Source organism: Barbus barbus (assembly GCF_936440315.1).
Source record: "Barbus barbus genome assembly, chromosome: 28".
Lineage (NCBI taxonomy): Eukaryota > Metazoa > Chordata > Actinopteri > Cypriniformes > Cyprinidae > Barbus > Barbus barbus.
In genome coordinates, this window is record NC_136756.1 from 460,780 (window position 1) to 485,837 (window position 25,058).

Sequence of the window (25,058 nt, forward strand, 5' to 3'; positions counted from 1 at the left end):
GATCTATTTCTAAACATTCTTAGATGCGTAGCATTCATCATGTTGTTGTTTGGGAAAACCCCAACCAAACGTGTCCGTTTATGTCACAATAACACGTTAACTAATGCAAAAAAGAAACAATACTTACTCATCAGCTCCATCTTCTCTTCTGGATGAACTCTTGCTCTTATTTTGAGGGGAATCCAGTCTTTATTCGGCGCATCTTCTTCCAGAAATGAACAGCAGCCGGGATCAGCGATGTCTCTTTGTTTGTGTTGGGCATCTCCACGTGCACGCGGCACACGTGGTTATTTACATATGAACGGCGCGTGGCGCCAAGGGTGGGATCGCATTAGAGATACTGAGGTAGACGGGACAGACTGAATGTGGTGTTGGTTTCATAGGATTACTTCATCACAGAATTTTTGTTTTCGATAAGACTTACTTTATTTGAAAGTAGGATGATGGCGCCAAAACCAAGATGGCACCGTTGAGTTTGGACGCCGTCCAGGTCGCTCCGCTCAGATTTTGCCTTAATTTACTTTTTTACTTACTTTTACTTTCTCTTTTTACTCATTTCATGTCGGCACTGATCACCTATAACATAGAAACACTTTTGGACTAACCTGTTCCAGACACTTTAGCCACGAATCCAGCATGGCCTCTGGAGATTCTTCGGAACGCGGAGATAAACAATAACCCCCCGAGGCGACAGATCAAGAAACACAACGGGAAACGCGCTGGGATTCGACACAGACTCAGGAAAAGAGCTCACAGTCCTCCTCTTCCGAGCATTCTGCTCGCTAATGTCCAATCCTTGGAGAATAAGATGGACGATCTTAGAGCCAGGATTAGTTTCCAACGGGACATAAGGGACTGTAACATCCTTTGTTTGTCAGAAATTTTTATATATATATATATATATATATATATATATATATATATATATATATATATATATATATATATATATTTTTTTTTTTTTTTTTTTTTTTATTATGCCCTTATTTGTACAGTTTATTTACTAGTTAAATTTATTTTCTTTTGTATTTCTTCTTATTAATATTTTTTAAGGTCACTGGCTGCCGTACAAGCATTTCACTGCATATCGTGTATGACTGTGTATGTGACAAATAAAATTTGAATTTGAATTTGAATTTGAGAAATGTGGCTTTCGTCCTCGGTCCCGGACACTGCTGTAATGCCGAGTGATAACTTCTCTGTCTTTTGGACGGACAGAACAGCAGAGGCCGGTAAATCCAGGGGTGGAGGAATATGTTTCATGATCAACAAGAAATGGTGTGATCCCAGGAATATCTCCATTCTGTCGCGTTCCTGCTCGCCTCATCTGGAACATCTTTCCATTATTTGCCGCCCATTTTATCTGCCCCGGGAGTTTTCATCGATCATTGTTACTGCTGTGTACATTCCACCACAGGCGGACACCAGCTTGGCTTTGTCTAAGCTTTACGATGTGCTCAGCGGCTACATTAACAAACATCCTGACGCTGCCTTCATCATCGCAGGGAAATTTAACAAAGCCAACCTCAGGCAGGTCATGCCGAACTTTTATCAACATGTAACCTGTCCAACTAGAGGATCAAACACACTGGATCATTGCTACACTCAGTTCAAGAATGCTTACAAAGCCCGCTCACTACCGTCTTTTGGCAAATCGGAACATGCCGCCATTTTCCTCACACCGGAATATAAACAAAGGCTCGTTCAGGAACCTCCGGTGCAGAGAGTAGTGACGCGCTGGTCCTCCCACTCAGAGACTATGCTGCAGGCGGCGCTTGATGAAGTCGACTGGGACATGTTCCGGGCGAGTTCTTCTGACGTCAGCGAGTTCACGTATGTAGCATTAAGCTTTGTAAACACAGAACAATCCGTGCTGCGGTTAACACACGCACTGCCGCTTACAATGAGGCTCTTCTGACCGGGAGGATGAGGTTCGGAGGGCGCTAAAGAAAGTGAATGTCAGGAAAGCAGCCGGAGCTGATGGGATAACCAGCCGTGTTCTGACTGCGTGTCCTCTCACAGCTCCACATCTATTGTCAAATTCGCTGATGATACTGTGGTTCTGGGCCTCATCTCCAACAACGATGAGACCGCATACTTGGATGAGGTAGAGAGACTCACATCATGGTGCCAGGACAACTGTCTCTCTCTGAATGTGAGCAAAACTAAAGAGCTGATCATGGACTTTAGGAAGAGACAGCAGCAGCCCTACACTCCTCTTATGATCAGTGGGACCCCTGTGGAGAGAGTGAGTAGCTTCAAGTACCTCGGTGTAAACATCTCCGAGAACCTGACTTGGACTACACACATCCAAACACAGGTTAAGAAAGCCAGGCAAAGACTGTACCATCTGCGACAGCTGAGGAAATTCAGGGTCTCACCAGCAATCCTGAAAACTTTCTATTCAGGGACCATAGAAAGTGTATTGACTCAGTGTGGTATGGAAACAGCTCCAATCAGGACCGCAAAGCACTACAGAGAGTTGTGAGCTTAGCTGAACGCATCTCAGGGTCTGCTCTCCCCTCTCTGCAGGACATCTACCTCAAACGCTGCAAAAGTAGAGCTGTCAAAATCATCAAGGACTCAAATCACCCTGGTAACCGCCTATTCACCTTGCTTCCATCTGGCAAGCGCTACCGTAGCCTGATGGCAAAAACGGAGAGACTTAGGAGGAGCTTCTTCCCACAAGCCATCAGGCTCCTAAACTCTGTGTCATGACATCACTTGACTCCATGTTAATATCAATAAGCTATTCACACTTTTTTAATCTACCTCATATTGCTGCTCTTTAAATACCCCTGTACACTTTTTGCACATTCTTTTGCACATTCCTCGACCTATACGTTTACATTTATATTTATATTTTGCAACTTTTATTTTATTTTATTCTCTTATTTTTTATTTTTTTAATCTACTTTTCTTTTCTTAAATATTGTAAAATACAGAATTGCACTGTCCTTGGAGCGGACCTGACTTACATTTCACTGCTGGTTATACTCTGTGTAATTGTGTATGTGACGAATAAAAATCTTGAATCTTGAATCTTGAAGTAGACACTTCGGGCTTTCTATAGAGATAACTGCCATGTCTCTGTGTTGAGTTTTCGCTGAGTTACAGTTCATTTCAGTGACGCATTTCATTTCAGTTTGCGGAGAAGTGGAAAACAAAGAGCGCATCCTGTTTGTTTTCTTTTTTTTCCCCCAAGACCACAAAGTTTTGTTGTATTCCTGAGTGTACACAAAAAAAGTAGACACTTGACAGTTTCGATTGATGTATAACACTTATTTGTGTGACTAAAATCAACAGAGTATTTTTAGTGTATTTTGCACTGATAGGAAAAATAATGAGCCATTACTACAAAGGAAATTCTGCCCTCTGAGAAATACTGAGAATATTGCTATAAATTGTAGCACCTCCCCCTTTGCCTTTTGGACGCGGTTCATTTTTATAACAGTAATATTTGGGGGTAGACTTGTTTAAAATAATGTATTCATCTGGTTTTAGCCAGGTTTCAGTGATCATAAAATTGACAAAAGGGGCTTTCGTAGAAAGGGACTTGATATTCAGTAAGCCAAGCTTTATGATTTGTTTCTCTATGTTATATAAATTTTTTATTTGTTGAACATCAATTAGGGGGAAATCGTGGCCTAATGGTTAGAGAGTCGGACTCGTAATCCAAAGGTTGTGGGTTCGAGTCTCGGTCCGGCAGGGATTGTAGGTGGGGGGAGTGAATGTCCAGCGCTCTCTCCACCCTCAATACCACGACTGAGGTGCCCTTGAGCAAGACACCGAACCCCCAACTGCTCCCCGGGTGCCACAGCATAAATGCCCACTGCTCCGGGTGTGTGTTCACGGTGTGTGTGTGTTCACTGCTGTGTGTGTGTGTTCACTGCTGTGTGTGTGCACGATGGATGGGTTAAATGCAGAGCACGAATTCCGAGTATGGGTCACCATACTTGGCAGTATGTCACTTCACTTTCACTTTCACTTAAATTGTTACTCATAAATTGGTTTAGACATTTTTTTTTTTTGTATTTTCTAGTTCGGGGAACAGATACAGTCTCTATATTGTGATACCTAGGTGAAAGAGTCTCTATGTGCTGATAATTAACTGAGTCCTGTGACGTGAGGCGGTTTAGCCAGTTTGTCTGCTTCCTGACCTGGGCCCCAGTTAGTAAAGTACAATCTCAAAGACTATGTGCCATATTTCTAGGTGGTGGTGACAATCAACAAAAGAAAATATTATGATGAAATGCAAGCTAGGTATCAACGTAGTACAACACTCATTCATAACTCACAGCATGGATTGCTTTTCATCTGTTTATCTGAATTAGTTTGATGATTGTCACCATTGTTGACTGTTAGTCTAAATCTTACTGGATATTTTGCCACAGTATCTTTGCATTTGTGATGGGTGTCAAGTTGTAATGAAGTTGTGAAATAATGTTAAAAAAGTGTTGAAGTTGATCTTTCATTACTGATTAGCATCTGTTTCACAAATGCAAAGATACAAAAATAAAAATAAAAAATACTATTGTAAGTACTGCCCAGCTAAAGCAAACACTGATAACAATATTGATTGCTTGTTGAAATTTCAACATTGTTTGGTGGTAAGTTTATGGCTCAAGGTCTGCATTTAAAGTCACACCAGAGGTGTTCAGCTGGGATTTGGACTTGGCTTTCTGCAGACCAGTCAAGGTCTTTCACACTGACACAATCAATCATGTCTTTTTGAGCCTTGCCTTAGACACAGAGAAATTGTCATTTTAGAATAGAAAAGGGTCCTGTCCAAACTGTTGCTATAAAATTAGAAGCACACAATTCCCAAGAAAATCATTATATGCTTAAACATTGAGATTTGTACTCGTGGAAATTAGTAAAGTAGTCAAACCTATTCGTTAGAAGGGGGTGACCTAATACTTTTGACAATATAGTGTGTATATATATATATATATATATATATATATATATATATATAGTATCTCACAAAAGTGAGTACACTCCTCACATTTCAGCAACCTTTTTAGTATATCTTCTCAAGGGACGATACTATAGAAATGAAACTTGGATATATTTTAGAGTAGTCAATGTGCAAATGGTATAGCAATAAAGATTTACTGTCCTCTGAAAATAACTCAACAAACAGCCATTATTGTCAAAAAAGCCGGCAACACAAGTGAGTACACCCTAAGTGATAACAGCTATATGTCGTTAACTATACAGTACATCCTGTTATCCTGCACCCCCCATTTTGGGCCTCACAGGTGAAAATTACCTACCTAAATTTAAATGCTAACATTTCCTGACAATAATGTGCTACACACACAATTTAGCTATCTTTGGAAGGACGACACTCTATGCTTTACTATCCATCATACAGAGATGATACTACTCAAAAAAATTAAAAGTTATAGACACTGAAGTGCCTTGAACATTTTTTTACCACACTGAATACATGAAATCAGTCCTGAATCAATCCAGAAAAGTAATAGGTCGAAAGCCTATTATTATAATATTTGTAGCTTCCCAACCTCCCGTTTGATGAAAATTACCACCAAATGTATTGAAGAATTCCACAAACTATTTTAGTCATTATACAAAGTTTTTCAATTATAAAATAATAGACAGTATTTTAGACATCATATAAGTGATTTATTTGAGCACTAAAAATACAATAAGAATAATTTGAGTAATAAAAAAAATAGAAAAACAGAAGAATTTGCTTTGTGTTTAGTAGCCTACATACTCAATACTCTGACTGCCAGAGATAAACTGATATTGCCAGACATTCACACTGATTGCAGTCAGTAATCATACACTGATGTGCGTCCATACAGAGGATGATAATACAGATGGGCCATATCATCAATAATAGCCGGCATTAACAGCATTCTGATAGCCGTCAAATGGACAAAAAAACATGTTGAAGAAAAAAAATAAAGAAAAAATTGTGGAAAAAAAAGATCGCTGTTACAGCAAAAAACAGCGATCTGACGTCGATGTCAGGGTTCTGTCGTGTCTGTCATGTGTTCCTGCCTCATGTTTCCTTATTTGGTTTGTTTCCTGTCCTTGTTAAGCATAATCATTAGTTAATTCTTGTCCAGCTGTGTTTGTCTTGTTATCTATGATTTACCTGTGTATTTATAGTCCTGTCTGTTCAATTTGACTTTGTCTGGTCTACTCGTTACTCCCCGGTGTTTGATGTCTGTGTCTTGCCCTGCCTTGTCTTGCCCTGCCTTGATGTCCACAGTAAAGTATGTTATTTGAATTTATTTCCTCGTCTGCGTGTTCCTGGTTCCTCCCTCGTGTGTGCACCGTGACAGTCGATGCTTGAGTCTTATATTTTGTCAAGATTAACTTGACTATTGGTAAACAATGGCATGTGCAAACAAAGAGTGTTCGGTGCGCTGGCGTCCTGGTGCAGGTTAACAGGTTTAACCATGCAAAGCCATATGTCCTATTCATCATGTTCATGTTTTTGTCTGCTTGACAGGACCGTACAAATTTGTGTATCTTGTATTAGAGCAGATCAAATTTGGTGCTTTGAGTACATTTCTCTCATACTGACCACTGGATGTTCAGTGCATGTTGGTGGTAACATCATGGTGTGGATACCACACCTGACACTTTCATCTGGCCCACATACTGTGTGGAAAGATGGAACTTGGGCAGGTCGCTCCTGTTTGCCAGATTTGGGCCAAAAGCAAGCCAAAGGAAAGCCCAATGTCAGCCATTAATAAAGCAGAACTGGCCCAAATCAGGGCCATATTGATTTTAATTCTGGTTCAGATCCGGCCCAGATCCAACACCTTGCTCCGGCCCACATGCTGCCAAGAATGATGGCACTTGGGAGATAAACTCCTGTTTGCCAAAATTGGGCCACAAGCAAGCCATAGGAAGGCCACATGCCAGCCGTGAAAATAAATAAATAAAATAACGCAGAACTGGGGTGTATTCCAGAAAGCAAGGCTAACCTACCATCTGCTAAACCCTGAACTCTCGGTTGATTAAACCCAAACCTTGCTTACTCGAGGTATGTGGTTCCAAAAACGCGAAGTTCATTCTACTCAGAATATGTTCCTGGTTAACTCACAAGACATTCTCAACAGAGCGACAAATCACTATGGAAACGGACACTAAGAAAAAGTGTGCCATACTGCTGCTTTCTTCTTCTGTTCAAAGCCCATTTGCATACTTGGTTCATATCACCACCTAACTGATGGTTGTGCTATATTTTTTGTTTGTTTGTTTAATCTTTAATCCTTGAGAATAAGAATTATATTGTTTGATTGATGGTAATTATATAATAATAAGCATATCAGATATGTATTTTTTATTATAAAACATATCTGATATGCTTATTATTATATAATTACCATCAATCAAACAATATAATTCTTATTCTCAAGGATTAAAGATTAAACAAACAAACAAAAAATATTGCACAACAATACAGAATACAGAAAATGCAGATCCATGATGTGTGAGATAATAAAATATAATAAAAGGAAACATGGATTCCAACATGTACTGAGACATTCTGAAGCAGAACATGATGCCCTCCCTTCAGAATCTGGGCCGAACGGCAGTTTTCCAACATAATAACGACCCCAAAAACACCGCCAAGATGACAACTGCCTTGCTGATAAAGCTGAAGGTGAAGGGGAGTGGCCAAGTATGTCTCCAGACCTGAACCCTATTGAGCACATGTGGGGTATCCTCAAGCAGAACGTGGAGAAGCACCATGTGTCTAACATCCAGGAGCTCCGTGATGTTATTATGGAAGAGTGGAAGAGAATCACAGCAACAGCCTGTGCAGCTCTGGTGAACTCCATGCCCAGGAGGATTAAGGCAGTGCTAGATAACAATGGTACCCCTACAAAATATTGACACTTTGGACACAGTTTTGACATGTTCACTTAGGGTGTACTCATTTTCGTTGCCAGTTCTTTGGACAATAATGGCTATATGTGGAGTTATTTTTAGAGCACAGTAAATTTGTACTTCTATACAAGCTACACATTGACTACTCTAAAATATATCCAAGTTTAATTTGTGCAGTATTGTCCCTTGAGAAGATATACTGAAATTGTTGCTGAAATGTGAGGGGTGTACTCACTTTTGTGAGATTTTGTCAGTTTATCTCTGGCAGTATACACACACACACACACACACACATATAAATATATATATATATATATATATATAATATATATAACCCATCGCTCCGAACTCCCCTTTTCTTCCTGGGATCATAAACCAGGGTCCAGCTCAGGAAATTCACGTTTTGGCATTTTGAAAGAAAACAGAACTCATATTCCCGGAGCCTAACTTTACTGGCGCCAGAGACTCCCCTGAAACTGCCGTAATTCAAAAGAAAATAAATGTCTGGAAGAAGACTTTTTACGAGTAACTCTGACAACGGACAAATTCCAGAGCTCCCCAAGAAGTGACATTATGACCTTGCGTTTCGCCCAAGAAAGGAATGCGTTTTTCCTGTTGCGTTCTCTAAACCAACAGAAACGGACAAAGGGAGCCACAGCTTGGCTGAAGGACTAATATGTTTTAAAAGGGAACATAAGTTACACTAAGTTTCTGTGACTGAAATTCTACTAGAAAAGAAACACTATATACAATATATCTATACAAATCTTAAAGGACGTTTCTGTTTGTGACATTTATAAGCTGTTGCATTATTTTAAATCTATGGTAAATCTGTTTCCAGAATGTATAAGTTTACCTGATCACTAGATGTTCAGTTCACCTGCTATTTATGTCGTTTAGAATTTGGGATGGTTTAATCAATGTATTTAACCCAGTAATATGCTCTGTGGTCACGTGTATTTTTGTGCATATCAAAATATAGGTGTTTGGTGTCAAACGAACGCTAATTTTATGAATAGTATTATGGTGAATGGAAATGATTTGTTTACATATATTATGATTACAATAACGGATAGAAACTTGCTTTCAATAAGTTGTCTCATGTGACAAATGACTGAACAAGATAATGTATGCAAAACACGCAACTGTGCAGGGCGGGGCTCCGCCCACAGAAACACTTGCGATTGGATCAAACGCCCCACAGAAACACTTACGATTGGACCACGCGCCCAAAAGGCGGACCCCAAATCGGCCCGTTAAAATGGATGCACAACCATGAAAGTTTTGTTGGAGTTGAAAACAACAGGAGGCCACACACGCCTCGCGAGTCTCTCGTTCTGCTCACGCTGCAAAGCGCTTCTGGCCTCTAACATCACGGCGAAGGCATTGCCCAGCGATCAAAGTTAAACTTCTAAGACCTGAATAGACTTCCTGAAACTTCATCACGTCAGAACGAGATTCCCCAGTCACCGAAGAGCAACCGCGTCACACGACCTACCGAGCAGCCAATCCACACACGTTCCGTCTCGACCAAAGCAAAGGACGGAAATCACCTGAAGAAAAGACTCTTTGAACTGAAGGAAAGACTGAGTTGAACCGAAAGCAAAAGACAAAGTAAGGCAAAATCTCTTTACTGACTGAAACCGGGATACCTCTCTGTTGTTGTTTAAATATAGCATAGTTCTGTCTATGAGTTTCCTCAGGTTGAAAAGCTAGCATTAAAACCTAAGTCTCTCTCTCTTCAGATATAAACAACTCGCTCCCATTTGTGTGTATGTTAAATCGTCTGTTTGTGTTGTCTAGTCAGTAGTGTATTAGAGTTAGTGAATAAAACTTTGACTTTATTAAGAAATCTCTTGTCTGTGCTATGAATTTTACACGTCGTAATTATTTGCCAAAAAGATCGCGTTTTACCTACGCTCATGAGTCTGAGAACTAGGTTAACTATTTGGTTATTTTAATCGTTGGCCACGAATTAAATAAACAAAGCGTTAAGAAATAACTTGCTGATATTAATGCTTGCTGGACAAGTCGTTAACAAGGCATAAGTTGGACATTCTGATTAATATCAATTAATCATATGAAGATAAACTCTTAAGAGTGATTCCCTAAAAGCTAAATAATAATAATAAGTATTTGTGAAAGGATTAATTTCCTACAATATATACACACACACACACACACACACAGAATGTATGCCATGTTACTGAATTCCACATGCTATTTCAGACCAATGATTCATGATGTATTTCTAAAGCAAAATGGTTTTATTCATTTTCAATAACCTTTTTTAAACCTTGTCTTTTGCTCATGTATTGTGTAACACATCTTTCATTTTTGTACGAATGTAACATCTCAACAAATGTTTTTACTGTCCAACAGTGATTGCACCTTCCAGCCAACATGGAGATGTCAACGTGCTAGGTCCTTTCTTCAGTTATCTGAAATCTGGCACCTTTGTGTATCTGACCTGTTTGGTTGTTGGTCAGAATGTCAAGTATTTCTCTATCCAGTGGAAGTATCACAGAAACATTACCAATCCAGATATAAAATCTTTCATGCAAAACCCTGTACATCATGCAGATGGGACTCAAAGTATACAAACTATTTTAAAGGTTCCGATTGAAAAATGGCAGACATATGCTGTCTTTACCTGTGACGTTACACATTTGTGCTCTAATGGCATGCAGAAACAAAACATCTCAAAAACCAGAGGTGAGCACTCATAGTTCTTCATTTTTTACTCACTGACTCTCAACAATGCAGCCAAAGAGAATATTTTGGCATTACTACTTGTGCTTCATGCCCACAGACCCCAAACTACTCACTGTCATAATCATCAGACCCTTTGACTGTGATTTCTCTGCAGCCCAATATTTATTTATGTATGTATGCATGTATGTATGTACTGTATGTATATAATATGAATTATTTCATAAATTTCATATTTTCATGATGTTATTCCACCATGACATTTTACAACCTACACTAACCTTGCAAACATATATATATCCAATACCCCACAGCAGGGGTCTTCAACCCTGCTCATAGCGAGCTAACATCCTCTGCAGAATTCAGCTCTAACACTGCTTCAACACACTTGGCAGTAATTTTCAAGTAACCCTGAAAATCTTTATTAGCAAAATGGGGCATGGGTCATTAGTGTTGAAAGTGAAGTACAATCTTAAAACAGTGTCATAATTAATGAGAAAGTTAAATGATAAAGTTGACATTTCGTTGAAAGAGTCTTTGGACATCACCCTTATAGTGATTAGTATTTGCTTCAGCTGAGCTTTTCTTTAGTTGTTATAACTGTGTGTATATGAAACAGTTTTGTTTTGGCAAAGAAAGTTAGAATGCAATGAAATCAGCTGATGTTGGCTGATTATTGATGGTAACCCAAATAGCTAAATTCCTGAGGCCCAGATCAGGCCCACACCTGACACTTTCATCTGGCCCACATACTGCGTGGAAAGATGACACTTGGGTGGTCCGCTCCTGTTTGCCAGATTTGGGCCAAAGGAAAGCCCAATGTCAGCCATGAATAAAGCAGAACTGGCCCAAATCAGGGCCACATTGATTTTAATTCCTGTTTGCCAAAATTGGGCCACAAGCAAGCCATAGGAAGGCCGCATGTCAGCCGTGACAATAAATAAAATAAAGCAGAACTGGGGTGTATGCCAGAAAGCAAGGCCAAGGCTTGTGTGTTACAAGACATTCTCAACAGAATGACTATGGAAACGGACGCTAAGAAAAAATGTGCCATACTGCTTCTTCAAAGGCAATTTGCATACTTGGTTCATATCGCCACCTAACTGATGGTTGTGCAATCTTTTTTTTTGTTGTTGTTTTCTTTAATCTTTAATCCTTGAGAATAAGAATTATATTGATTATTTGACGATAATAAAATAAGTCATATCAGATATGTATTTTTATCATAAAAATACATTACAGAAAATGCAGATCCATGATATGTGAGATAATAAATTGTAATACACATGTATAATAAATAAAATAAACATTACCTTGTCATAATAGTGTTTTATGATTTATACAGATAACTATTATATATGCCAATAAAATAAATATAATAACCATATTAGAACAATATTACCTTATATTTTACTTATATTAATATATTACAACTATCTATCTATATAGATATATATTGTGCGTAATCTGTCATGCCCACCAGAGTCTTGTCAGTAGGTCACGAGTTCACTGATAGGTCTGAAGTGAACTAACCCTGAAACAGAACCTACCAGGGTATCTCCAGAGAGCAAGTTGCTATGGTTACTTACATACCCTGAAAGATACCTCTGATTTTGGAACCTAAAGCTGAGATTATCCGCTCACTTATCCTCAAACATACCCGGGTATGTCACATAACCTGCTTTCTGGAATACAACCCTGGCCCATATCTCGGCCACATTTATTTTAATTCTGGCTCAGATCCAACACCTTGCTCCAGCCCACATACCATGAGGAATAATGGCATTTGGGCAGTCTGGACCTGTCTGCCAGATTTGGGCCTCAAGTAACCCTTAGCATTGCCGCATGTAAGCCAGCAAATCAAGTGTTACAGATACATATTCAAGGACACATTCCAATACTAACACACTCCTAAAAATGTTCTTCACAAGTTTGAACCTAAATGCTTCTCACTCAGATTCTACCTACACAGTAAGTCTGTAAGTGTCATGGCAACGCTGTGTTAAAGAGCACACAACGAAGATGAAAGGTTATATTTCATAAATCTTTAATCCAACAAGGGACAATCCAAACACAATGTAGCACAGCTTCATTTAAGACATGTACATGTAAGACCAGACAAACACAAAATGAACATACAGGAACTTAAGTACTCAGACCAAACAAGGATAATTAACTAGGCACACCTGAACAGAATAATACAAGTCAAGTCGTCACCTTTATTTATATAGCGCTTTTAACAATGTAAATTGTGTCAAAGCAACTGCACAATTATCAAAATAGGAAAATAGTGAGTCAATAATGTAAAATGACAAGATTAAACACTCAATTTTCAGTTTAAAGGCATTTCATTATTGAATTAAGTGATGGCATTATCCAGCTCAGTTCAATTCAAAAAGTTTCTGTTCAATCAAGTCGACGATATTGCTGGAAATGAAGTGTCCCCAACTAAGCAAGCCAGAGGCAACAGCAGCAAGGAACCAAAACTCCATCGGTGACAGAATCGAGAAAAAAACTTGGGAGAAACCAGGCTCAGTCGTGGGGGCCATTTCTCCTCTGGCCAGATGACCCAGCAGTTCAAATCTAACTACTGCACAGTCAGATTGTAAGGTCTCAACTGGTTCCAGTGGTTTTCCCCGATGGCTGTCTAAGTGACGGGGTCCTCACTGGGGATCTGTCTCTGGGGCTCATTTAGTTGTCCTGGTCTCCGCTGACGTTCAGGGATACAATCAACACAACAAGGGAAACAGTGCAACAGGGAAAAAAGTCAAAATTAACAGAAACCTTGACAGTAAGAGCTATCATTATAGTGCACTTCTGTTTTTATGCTGCACAGTATGCATATAAAAACTGCCATTAAAAGCATGTTTTAAAAAATAAATTGCTGGGTATGTAGCCTTCTTAAGACTCATATCCAGATCATTGTGCATCAGTTAACTATGTTGCATCCTATTAAAAGTAGCCAAATTCTATTAGGCCACTGTAAAGAGGGTGAGGCTGAGGCTGTGTTGGAATCCATTTGCAGAAGTTTAATGAAGAACCTTTCAACAATCCAAATTGTGAGGCAAAAATCAGAGTCGTGGTCACAGGCAAAGAAGTCAAAATCACAGTATTCAGTCCAACGGCAAACCAACAAGAGCGTAATCCAAAAGGCAAAATCCAGAGAACCAGACAATAAATCATACACGTAGCAAAGATGACAAGTCAATGGATGACAAGTCTTAATGAGATGGCGCCGCTGTGTTCAGACGCCGTTCGGCTGAGATTTTGCTTTAACTTTCATTTTTACTTACTTTTACTTTCTCTTTTTACACATTTCACGTCGGCACTGATCACCTACAACATAGAAACACTTTTGGACATTGGAAACCGCTACACCAACCTGTTCCAGGACACTTTATCCACGAATCCTGCGTGGCCTCTGGAGATTCTTCGGAACGCAGAGACAAACAACAACCCCACAAGGCGACGGATCAAGAAACACAGCGGGAAGCGCGCTGGAATTCGAGTCAGACTCAGGAAAAGGGCTCACAGTCCTCCTCTTCCAAGCTTTCTCGTCGCTAATGTCCAATCCTTGGAGAATAAGATGGACGATCTTAGAGCCAGGATTAGTTTCCAACGGGACATAAGGGACTGTAACATCCTTTGTTTGTCAGAAACGTGGCTTTCGTCCTCGGTCCCGGACACTGCTGTAATGCCGAGTGATAACTTCTCTGTCTTTCGGACGGACAGAACAGCAGAGGCCGGTAAATCCAGGGGTGGAGGAGTATGTTTCATGATCAACAAGAAATGGTGTGATCCCAGGAATATCTCCATTCTGTCGCATTCCTGCTCGTCTCATCTGGAACATCTTTCCATTATTTGCCGCCCATTTTATCTGCCCCGGGAGTTTTCATCGATCATTGTTACTGCTGTGTACATTCCACCACAGGCGGACACCAGCTTGGCTTTTTCTAAACTTCACGATGTACTCGTGACATTAACAAACATCCTGACGCTGCCTTCATCATCGCGGGGGACTTTAACAAAGCCAACCTCAGGCAGGTCATGTCGAACCTTCATCAACATGTATCCTGTCCAACTAGAGGACCAAACACACTGGATCATTGCTACACTCAGTTCAAGAATGCCTACGAAGCCCGCTCACTACCGGATTTTGGCAAATCGGACCATGCCGCCATTTTCCTCACACCGGGATATAAACAAAGGCTCGTTCAGGATCCTCCGGTGCAGAGAGTAGTGACGCGCTGGTCCTCCCACTCAGAGGCTATGCTGAAGGCGGCTCTTGATGACGTCGACTGGGACATGTTCCGGGCGAGTTCCTCTGACGTCAGCGAGTTCACGGATGTAGCATTAAGCTTTGTAAACACGCTAACTGAGCAAGCTACAGAAACAATAACGATAAGGACATTCTCCAATCAGAAACCGTGGGTGGACAGAACAATCCGTGCCGCGGTTAACACACGCACCGCCGCTTACAATGAGGCTCTTCTGTCTGGGAATACGAGCGAGTACAAAGCATCGTGCTATGCTCTCCGATGCGCAGTAAGAGTCGCCAAACACAGATACAAAGAGAGAATTGAGTCTCATTTCCAGCTCAATGACTCTCGACGGATGTGGCAGGGACTGAGGACCATCTGTGACTTCGGAAACAAATCCTCCGCAGAGGTGAGAGCAGATCCGTTGCTGGCCGACGAGTTAAACATCTTCTACGGCCGCTTCGATTGCAACGGCGGCAGCACGTCTCTGCCGACCAGCGCGTCAGGAAGCAGCAGGCAGAGCAGCGATGATCCTGTAATCATCGTGTCGGAGGATGAGGTTCGGAGGGCACCAAAGAGAGTGAACGTCAGGAAAGCAGCCGGACCCGAAGGGATAACCGGCCGTGTTCTGAGGTCCTGCGCCGATCAGCTCGCTGGTTTGTTCACTTCCATCTTTAATGAGTCCCTTGCTACCTCCGTGGTTCCCACCTCTTTCAAAAAATCCATTAAGTAAAGTCGTGACGTATTGTCAAGTATGGTGACCCATACTCGAAATTGGTGCTCTGCGTTTAACCCATCCAAGTGCACACACACAGCAGTGAGTAGTGAACAAATCCACACACACACACACACACACCGTGAACACACACCCAGAGCAGTGGGCAGCCATGCTGCAGCGCCCGGGGAGCAATTGGGGGTTCGGTGCCTTGCTCAAGGGCACCTCAGTCGTGGTATTGAGGGTGGAGAGAGCGCTGGACATTCCCTGCCCCCACCTACAATTCCTGCCGGCCGGGGGCTCGAACTCGCAACCTTTCGATTACTAGTCCGACTCTCTAACCATTAGGCCACGACTTCCCCACTATTCCCCATTATTATCCCTGTGCCTAAGAACAATAAACCCTCTTGCCTGAATGACTATCGCCCAGTTGCCCTCACATCTATAGTCATGAAGGTTTTTGAGAGACTTGTAAAGAGCCACATTTGCTCCTCCATACCTGAAACTCTGGACCCTCTTCAGTTTGCCTATCGCCCAAACAGATCCACGGACGATGCCATTTCTCACGTCCTCCACTCTTCCCTCACACACATGGACAGCAACAATGGGAATTATGTAAGGCTGCTATTCATTGATTATAGCTCAGCTTTCAACACTATAGTCCCCATCAAGCTGGCATCTAAACTCACAGACCTCGGCCTAAACTCCTCACTCTGTGACTGGATTCAAGACTTCCTCACCGGCAGACTTCAAGTGGTGAAAGTTGGCCAGTTCACCTCAAACTCCATCACCCTGAACATAGGCGCCCCATAGAGCTGTGTCCTGAGTCCCCTGCTCTACTCTCTCTACACGCATGACTGCGTGTCCTCTCACAGCTCCACATCTATTGTCAAATTCGCTGATGATACTGTGGTTCTGGGCCTCATCTCCAACAATGATGAGACCGCATACTTGGATGAGGTAGAGAGACTCACATCATGGTGCCGGGACAACTGTCTCTCTCTGAATGTGAGCAAAACTAAAGAGCTGATCATGGACTTTAGGAAGAGACAGCAGCGGCCCTACACTCCTCTTATGATCAGTGGGACCCCTGTGGAGAGGGTGAGCAGCTTCAAGTACCTCGGTGTAAACATCTCCGAGAACCTGACTTGGACTACACACATCCAAACACAGGTCAAGAAAGCCAGGCAAAGACTGTACCATCTGCGACAGCTGAGGAAATTCAGGGTCTCACCAGCAATCCTGAAAACTTTCTATTCAGGGACCATAGAAAGTGTATTGACTCAGTGCATCTCAGTGTGGTATGGAAACAGCTCCAATCAGGACTGCAAAGCACTACAGAGAGTTGTGCGCTTAGCTGAGCGCATCTCAGAGTCTGCTCTCCCCTCTCTGCAGGACATCTACCTCAAACGCTGCAAAAATAGAGCTGTTAAAATCTTCAAGGACTCAAATCACCCTGGTAACCATCTATTCACTTTGCTTCCATCTGGTAAGCGCTTCTGTAGCCTGATGGCAAAAACTGAGAGACTTAGGAGGAGCTTCTTCCTCTGTGTCATAACTCTAACTCTGTGTCATAACATCACTTGACTCCATGTAAATATCATATCAATAAGTTATTCATAATTTTTCTCTACCTCATATTGCTGCTACTTAAAAACCCTGTACAACTTTTTTGCACATTATTTTTGCACATTCCTCTTATTACTATTTAAGTCGACAACATACTGACCTGCACATTTATATTTATATTTTTTATCTTATCTTTTATTTTATTGTATTCTTTTATTTTATTTTTTCTACTTTTCTTTTTCTTAATATTGTATACTTTATAATTGCACTGTCCTTAGAGCGGACCTGACCTACATTTCACTGCTGGTTATGCTCGGTATAATTGTGTATGTGACAAATAAAACTCTTGAATCTTGAATCTTGAATCTTGAAAACGCTCGGTAAGGCAGTGAAACTGGCAATACTTTGCAAGGTCTGTTTGGCCTGGCCAGAGGGAGTGGTACCAGTCAGTACTCGGGTGAGGGCTCCCTTTGCTGGCGTGGCATTACAGAATCCCCCCCCCAAGAGCGCCAATCTTTCCACTTGGCCATTTGACTGTGGATGGTATCCTGATGTGAGGCTTACATTGATGTCAGATTTCTTGCAGAAGGCTCTCCAAACCTGAGAGGTAAATTGGGTTCCTCTATCAGAAACAATATCCTCAGGTAAACCATAGACTCTGAAAACATGGTAGAATAAGGCTTGAGAGGGATCAAACGACAGGCTTTAGAGAAGCGATCTATAATTACTAGTATGGTGGTGAAACCATTGGAGAGTGGCAGGTCTGTGACAAAGTCTATGGACAAGTGAGACCAAGGACGCTGAGGAATTGGTAATGGTTGTAAGAGACCAGAAGGTAGTTCCTTGGGGGTATTGTATTGAGCACAAATTTGGCAGGACTTGACATAGGTTACTTTGGTCATCGATGGCCACCATAAGGAGTTCTGTAATAGATGGAGAGCGCGTGAAATTCCAGGATGTCCCGAGCTCAGAGAGGTGTGAACCCACTGCATGAATCGGAGACGTAAACCTTGAGGCACAAAGTGTTGTCTGGTGGTGATTCTTGCTGATGAGCTCATTGGATCTCTTCCATAATGTCCCAGGTTTTTGGAGCAATGATAATAGACGGTGGAAGAATAGTCAAGTCAAGTCAGCTTTATTGTCAATTCTTCCACATGTACAGCACATACATACAGAGAATTGAAATTGCGTTACTCTCAGACCCTTGGTGCATACAGTTAACATTAAACACGTTCAGATACAGATAAATATGTCCCGAGGTCCCGAAGCTCTTCAGCGTGCGCGGAGTTTAACTCTAAAAATGTGGTTCTGCCGACATCGAGCAGAAACTCACAACTGTATGCGCACTTAAAGACAGGTAGACGAGACGAAGATGTGCAAAAACATTGCGACTTACAAGACAAAAAACACGAAAACACAGATTTGTCGGGAGAGAGAGAAGCCGCTGCGACTGTGCGCCACCATCTTAGGGAACTAAGATTCAGGTGACACATCGTCTGGGTAGAGCAAAGCCTTACTGTTCTTGCTGCCAGGTCTGTAGGTGACGGTAAACTGGAAACGGGTGAAGAATAACAACCAACGAGTTTGATGTGGATTCAGGCGTTTTGCACTCTTGATGTATTCCGGATTTTTATGGTTGGTGATAGCTTGGAATGGATGGACTGCTCCCTCAAGCCAATGCCTCCACTCTTCTATCGCTGCCTTCATAGATAATAGTTTTTTATTGCCTACATCATAGTTGCGCTCAGCAAGTTAATTTCCTTGAGAAGAATGCGCAAGGGTAGAGTTTACCTGGTTGACCATGACGCTGTGAAAGAACGACTCCAATCCCGCAATCAGACAAATCTATTTCTAACACGAAGGGAAAGTTAGGATCAGGATGCTTGAGAATCCGGGTTGTGGTAAAACTGCTCTTGAGTTTGGTGAAGGCTTGAGTAGCTTCTTCAGTCCATTTGAGTTTTGATGGTTTGCCTTTTAACAGTGACGTTAGGGGCGATGCAATCAGACTGTAATTACGAATGAAGCATCTGTTGAAGTTTGCAAAGCCAAGAATTCTCTGAAGTTATTTTACTGTAGTGGGTTGAGGCCAGTCTGTGACTGGTCTGACCTTGTAGTCATCGATCTCGACACCTTGATGACTGATGTTGTACCCAAGGAAGGACGTTTGCTTTACATGAAACTCACATTTCTCTGCCTTGATATACGGTATAGCTGGTTATCCATCAGGCGGGAGAGTACAGTCTTGAAATCTTAGATATGTTCAGGTTCAGACTTGAAGTAAATTAAGATGTCATCAATGTATGCCACTACACACTAGTTCAGTAGATCTCGGAAGATTTCATTGATGAAAGACTGGAAGATTGCTGGTGCATTAGCAAGCCAATACGGCATGACCAGGGACTCATGGTGCCCCCTAGTGGTGAGAAAGGCAGTCTTCCATTCATCACCCTCACGAATACTGATCAAGTTGTATGCACTTTTGAGGTCGAGCTTAGTATAGATCCTGGCCTCACGTAGTTAGGGTTAGTGCTGAAGGAACCAATGGAAGGGAGTAGCAGAACTTGACAGTCATGTTATTTAAACCTATGTAGTCTATGCATGGCCGTAAGCCTCCATCTTTCTTTTCCACAGAGAAAAATCCTGCGGCAGCTGGTGAAGTGGAGGAATGGATAAATCCAGAGTTAATGGCTTCTTTTATGTGCTCTTCCATGGCTTGAGTCTTGTTGCATGACAGAGGGTAGACTTTGCTTTTAGGAGGCATGGCATCGGGTAACAAGTCAATAGTGCAGTCTCACGGTCGATGAGGTGGTAACTGTGTGGCCTTAATTTTACTAAAAACTTCACTGAATTCATTATAACAGGAAGGAATCTTAGTGGTTTGAGTAGTGTTACGGCTTTTGATGCTTGTCGTCAAACAGGACTGACTGAGTGTAAGCAATGGGTTTGGCACAATCTAGACCAATGGGTTAGTTCACCATGATGCCAGGACAAAACTGAGTCTTGAACAGACAACCAGGGGTAGCCAAGGATAATTTCATGTCTGGGGGAGTCAATAACATAGAATGAGATGGACTCTTGATGGAATAGTCCAACATGTAGTCTAAGTGGTTGGGTTTGGTGGTTGATACCATCTCCTATGTGGGTGTTGTTAACAGCAGGGATCTTGATGGATGGAACACAGGGTTGAGTGGGAATGCTGAATTTGCTAATGATGTCCTTGTGGATGAGATTCAGGGCAGCTCCAGAATCGATCAGCACTGTTAAATCAATGAAAGCACTTTCAGTATATAGCCAAACAGGAAACGTCAATGATTTGGTACGGAGGAGAGAAAATGGTTCAACACTCACCCAGGTAGTAATCTTAGTGTTCCTCCAGGCTTTGTGTGGACATGCTATACTGTGGTGGCCTGTTTCACCGCAGTAGTAGCACAGATTGAGTTGACGTCGTCAAGTTCTCTTCTCTTCAGTCTTGAGAAACCCACTTGCATGGGCTCCTGGCTAGGCATTGAAGTGGGTTGAGGAACACGGCAGAGCTGGTGTGTGACTAGAGCGCTGGCCTGTGATGGCTGGACAATTTTTCTCTTGGGAGCATTCCTCATAAGGTTATCGATCTTAATAGTGAGAGTTATATGTTCAGTAAATTAACAGTTTTCACCCTTGCAAGCCTGTAGGTCAAGGTTCAAACTTTGTCGAAATACAGCCTTTAACGAGATATCGTTCCATCCACTTTGAGCAGCAAGCGTTCTAAACTCGATAGCGTAATCTACAGCGGTGCGGTTGCTTTGAGACATGAGAAGCAGTTGTGTAGATATATCCTTGCCCCCAGCGGGATATATTAATTAAAACAATAAGTAAACAATAAATAAACAATAATAACCTGGCCAGAGGAGAACTGGCCCCCCGACTGAGCCTGCTTTCTCCCAAGGTTTTTTTTTCTTCTCCATTCTGCCTCAGAGGGAGTTTTGGTTCCTTGCCGCAGTCGCCTCTGGCTTGCTCAGTTGGGGACACTTAATTTCTAGTGATTATCGTGAATTTGATTTCACAAATACTATTTAAACTAAACTGAGCTAGATAATAGGGGTGCAACGGATCGTAGATGATCCGTACGGACCAGTCCCCATGGTTCGGCACGCATGTGATTCGCGGATTAACTGATAAGTTTAACCACCATAGAGTGAAAGTGTATCATTTGCACGCGTTTCGGGACTCGCGCTCCGTTTTCTGCGCTCAGCAGCTGCCGCACACACTGAAGCGCGCACACGCAGAGAGAGACTGAGGCGTGATTCAGATACTGCATTTCAGACAACACCTCAATGGATGGATACATACACACACACAAAGTTATGTTAAAATACCCGTTTTGGCAAGTATTCCGGTAAAAACAGTTGGTTATGTCTTAAGTTAACATATACAGCTGAGAAAGCAACCGGATGTGTGTCAGTGTTTGGTCTGTGCATTTAGTCTTAAAGAGACAGCAAATACCTGCTTCTGTCTGCTAATCATCTGTATTTTTAACTTATGCAGTAAGCATTATTGTGTTGTTTTACATTTAATTTTTACATTTCTGCACCTGAATACTACTGTTACTGTCTTTATTTATAATTTTATGTTGTAGGCTGTTCATCTATGCTTGTAATTTGTGTAATTGTTCTTGTTTTATTACTGACTTAAGTAGTTAAGCTAGTAGTTTACACAACTTTTTTTTGCTGATCCGAAAAATGATCCAATCCGTGAATCAAAATCCGTAGTATGATCCGAAACGTGAGTTTTGTGATCCGTTGCTCCAGTACTAGATAATGACATCTCTGAAATTCAATAATGAAATGCCTTTAACTGAAAATTGAGTGTTTAACCTTTTAGGCGTCAGGGTTTTTTGGAAAAAAAAATTCTGGATTTTGACATCAAGATTTCATTTCATTGAGAATTTCTTGTGGCTTGAAAGGGCTTCAAGTTCAAGTTGTTGAGCTTTATTGTCATGCCGCTACATGTGGGGACATACAGTGGAACGAAAAGCCATGTTGTGCCTCGCAGGGCCACGGTGCTACATAAATACAGATATACAACAATGAGGTAAAAACACTATAAACCTATACACAACTAACCTACTGACAGATTTTAACTGTAAGTATACTATATATAAATATTTACCCTATACGAACTAAAAAATAAAAGATAAAAAATACAAACTATACGAATGTTTCACATAAATACTGTACATGTGCAAAGAGAAACATTGTGAGTCAAGCAGCTATCTGGGGGAACAGTGTAGGATGATTTGTAGTGCATGAGCATGTAAACATACATATATTGCTGAGTATTTTGAGGGATTGCGCACATAAAGGAGAGCGTGTTACTACAGGTGGTTTGTACAGGCCCACTCACCTGTGTGTAGCACACTTCGAATTGCACAAAAAAAGGTTTCATACAGTTTTTTCCTTTGGTGTGGTAAGGTTAGGGGGGTGTTTGGGGAGAGGGGTCCATGTTTCAGGAGGTAGGGGTTTGCATGGGGTTTCAGAGGGGGGCGGGGTGGTTTGAGTTCAGGGCTCTCACAGCCTGGGGGAAAAAGCTGTTGAGCAGTCTGGCGGAGCGGGCTCTGATTTTCCGGTACCGTCTTCCTGATGGTAGGAGCTGGAAGAGACTGTGGGAGGGATGGGTGGAGTCCTTCACGATGCTGTTGGTTTTGCTGGAGCATCGTGTAAGGAAAATATCCAGGATGGAGGGGAGAGGGGCACCGATGATCTTTGCAGCTGTGTTCACTGTCCGCTGGAGGGTCTTGTGGTCAGCAGCACTGCAGTTCCCGTACCAGGCAGTGATGCAGCTGGTCAGCACACTCTCAATGGTGCCCCTGTAGGATGGGTGGAGGGAGACTTGCTCTTTTCAGCCAGTGGAGAAAGTGTAGGCGCTGTTGTGCCTTTTTAGAGAGTGACATGGTGTTGGACACAGTGACACAGCCTTGTGGGGCAGCTGTGCTCAGTGTGGTAGTGCTCGAGGTGTTGTGGCCGACATGGACTGACTGAGGTCTTCCGGTTAGAAAGTCCAGGATCCAGTTACAAAGGGAATTGTTAAGGCCCAGCAGGTTTAGTTTATTTATGAGCTGTTGTGGGATAATTGTGTTGAATGCCGAGCTGAAGCCAATGAACAGCATTCTAACATAGGAGTCTTTATTTTCTAGGTGGGTAAGAGCCAGGTGGAGGGTGGAGGAAATTGCATCGTCCGTAGAGCGGTTTGGACGGTATGCAAACTGGAGCGGGTCGAGTGTGTTGTGGAGGCTGGTTTTGATGTTGTGCACGACTAACCTCTTAAAGCACTTCATCATGATTGGAGTCAGTGCTATGGGACGGTAGTCATTGAGACAGGACACAGTTGATTTCTTTGGTACTGGTATGATTGTTGTGGATTTGAGATGTGGGGACGACTGCCTGGCTCAGCGAGGTGTTGAAGATATCGGTTAGGACATCTGTCAGCTGTGCAGCACAGTCTCTCAGAACACGGCCAGGTATGTTGTCAGGACCTGTAGCCTTCAGTGGGTTAATCCTAGATAGGGTCTTCCTTATGTCGGCTGGAGACAGACAGAGCACCCGGTCGTTGGGAGCTGTGGGCAGATTTTGTGCAGGTGTCTCGTTCTGCATTTCAAAGCATGAATAAAAGTGGTGAGTGCATCGGGGAGGGATCTGTCCTCATCACAGGCCTGTGGCGGGGGCTTGTAGTCAGTGATGGTCTGAATGGCTTGCCACAGGCTCCGTGTGTCTCTGCTGTCTGTGAAGTGGTTGTTGATTTTTTGAGCATATGACCGTTTTGCATTTTTGATGCCACAGGACAGATTGGCTCTTTCTGTTTTGAGGACTGCTTTATCTCCTGATCTGAATGCTTCATCTCTGGTCTTTAGCTGCCCACGAACCTCTGCTGTCATCCTTGGCTTCTGGTTTGCACGTGTGGTGATGGTCTTGGTGATAAATCTCTATCTGCTCAATAGCTGATTAACCCTTGCTGCTGAATGGCGGAGTCCGGGATGTTGTCGTTTAGCCATGTTTCGGTGAAAACAAACACACAGTTGCCTCATGCTGTGTAGACCGACTGAGTTGAAAAAATTCCAGTTTGTTTTCCAGAGAGCGAACGTTTGAGAGCATGAGTGTTGGAAGAGCCAGTCTTGTGGGGTTAGCCCTTAGCCTGGCTCGTATACCTCTGCGTTTACTGTGCTTCCGTCCTTTCTCACACTGCCTGCAACGCTGCCTTGTGCTGGTAGCATCAGTAGGCGAGGCCGCAGTCTCGAGGTCCAGCTCCAGCAGTAAACAAAGGCCTCGTAGTGTCTAAGTAGCCGCAGGCGATAGTTGGTGTTTGTATGCGTTGTCGATATCCAAAAGGCTTTGGTGATCGTATGTGTGTTTTGGAGTGATTTCCTTGTGAGTTAGCGCTAATTTTACACTATTTGGAGACGAACAGACGACATTAAAAGACACAAAAGCACTGTCTTTGGGACCCGGAGCAGTCGCTGCGTCCGCCATCTTGGATCATCATCTTAAAGATAGAGATCCACTGGAAATTTGAAAAATGTCATCAGGGGCGGCCCTCTTGAATTTCATAATATTCTGGAAATAAGGAAGATATTGAATTGATGTTTGAACTTGTCCATGTTGTTGTTGTTTTTTATTTGATTTTTTTTATCCTCATTGCAAATGATCAGAAAAGAGGAAACCAACAATAAAACAGGAGAAAGTAATAAATTATTACTATACTACTATTCTATGTAGTAAAAACGCATGTGAACAGTAGCCTACTTTTTGACCAGTTCATCTGTAATATTCAGGAAATAATAGATATTGAATGGATGTTTGAACTTACTTGCATGTTTGTTTGTTTTTTGTCTTTTTATCCTCATTCCAAATTATCAAGAAAAGTTGAAATCAACAGTAAAACAGGAG

General features: G+C 42.0%; 1 protein-coding gene across 2 annotated transcripts in view; it reads left to right on the forward strand.

The window, feature by feature from the left end:
- LOC306848569 (immunoglobulin mu heavy chain-like) overlaps positions 1-25,058 on the forward strand; it is a 187,890-nt gene that overhangs the window by 155,877 nt on the left and 6,955 nt on the right. The window contains exon 8 of one of the 2 annotated variants that reach the window (XM_079383206.1): positions 10,267-10,599. The exons of the other annotated variant lie outside the window; for it this stretch is intronic. Coding sequence (XP_079239332.1) covers positions 10,267-10,599 — 333 coding nt within the window. The remainder of the gene's footprint in view (positions 1-10,266; positions 10,600-25,058) is intronic. 2 annotated transcript variants of the gene reach the window in all.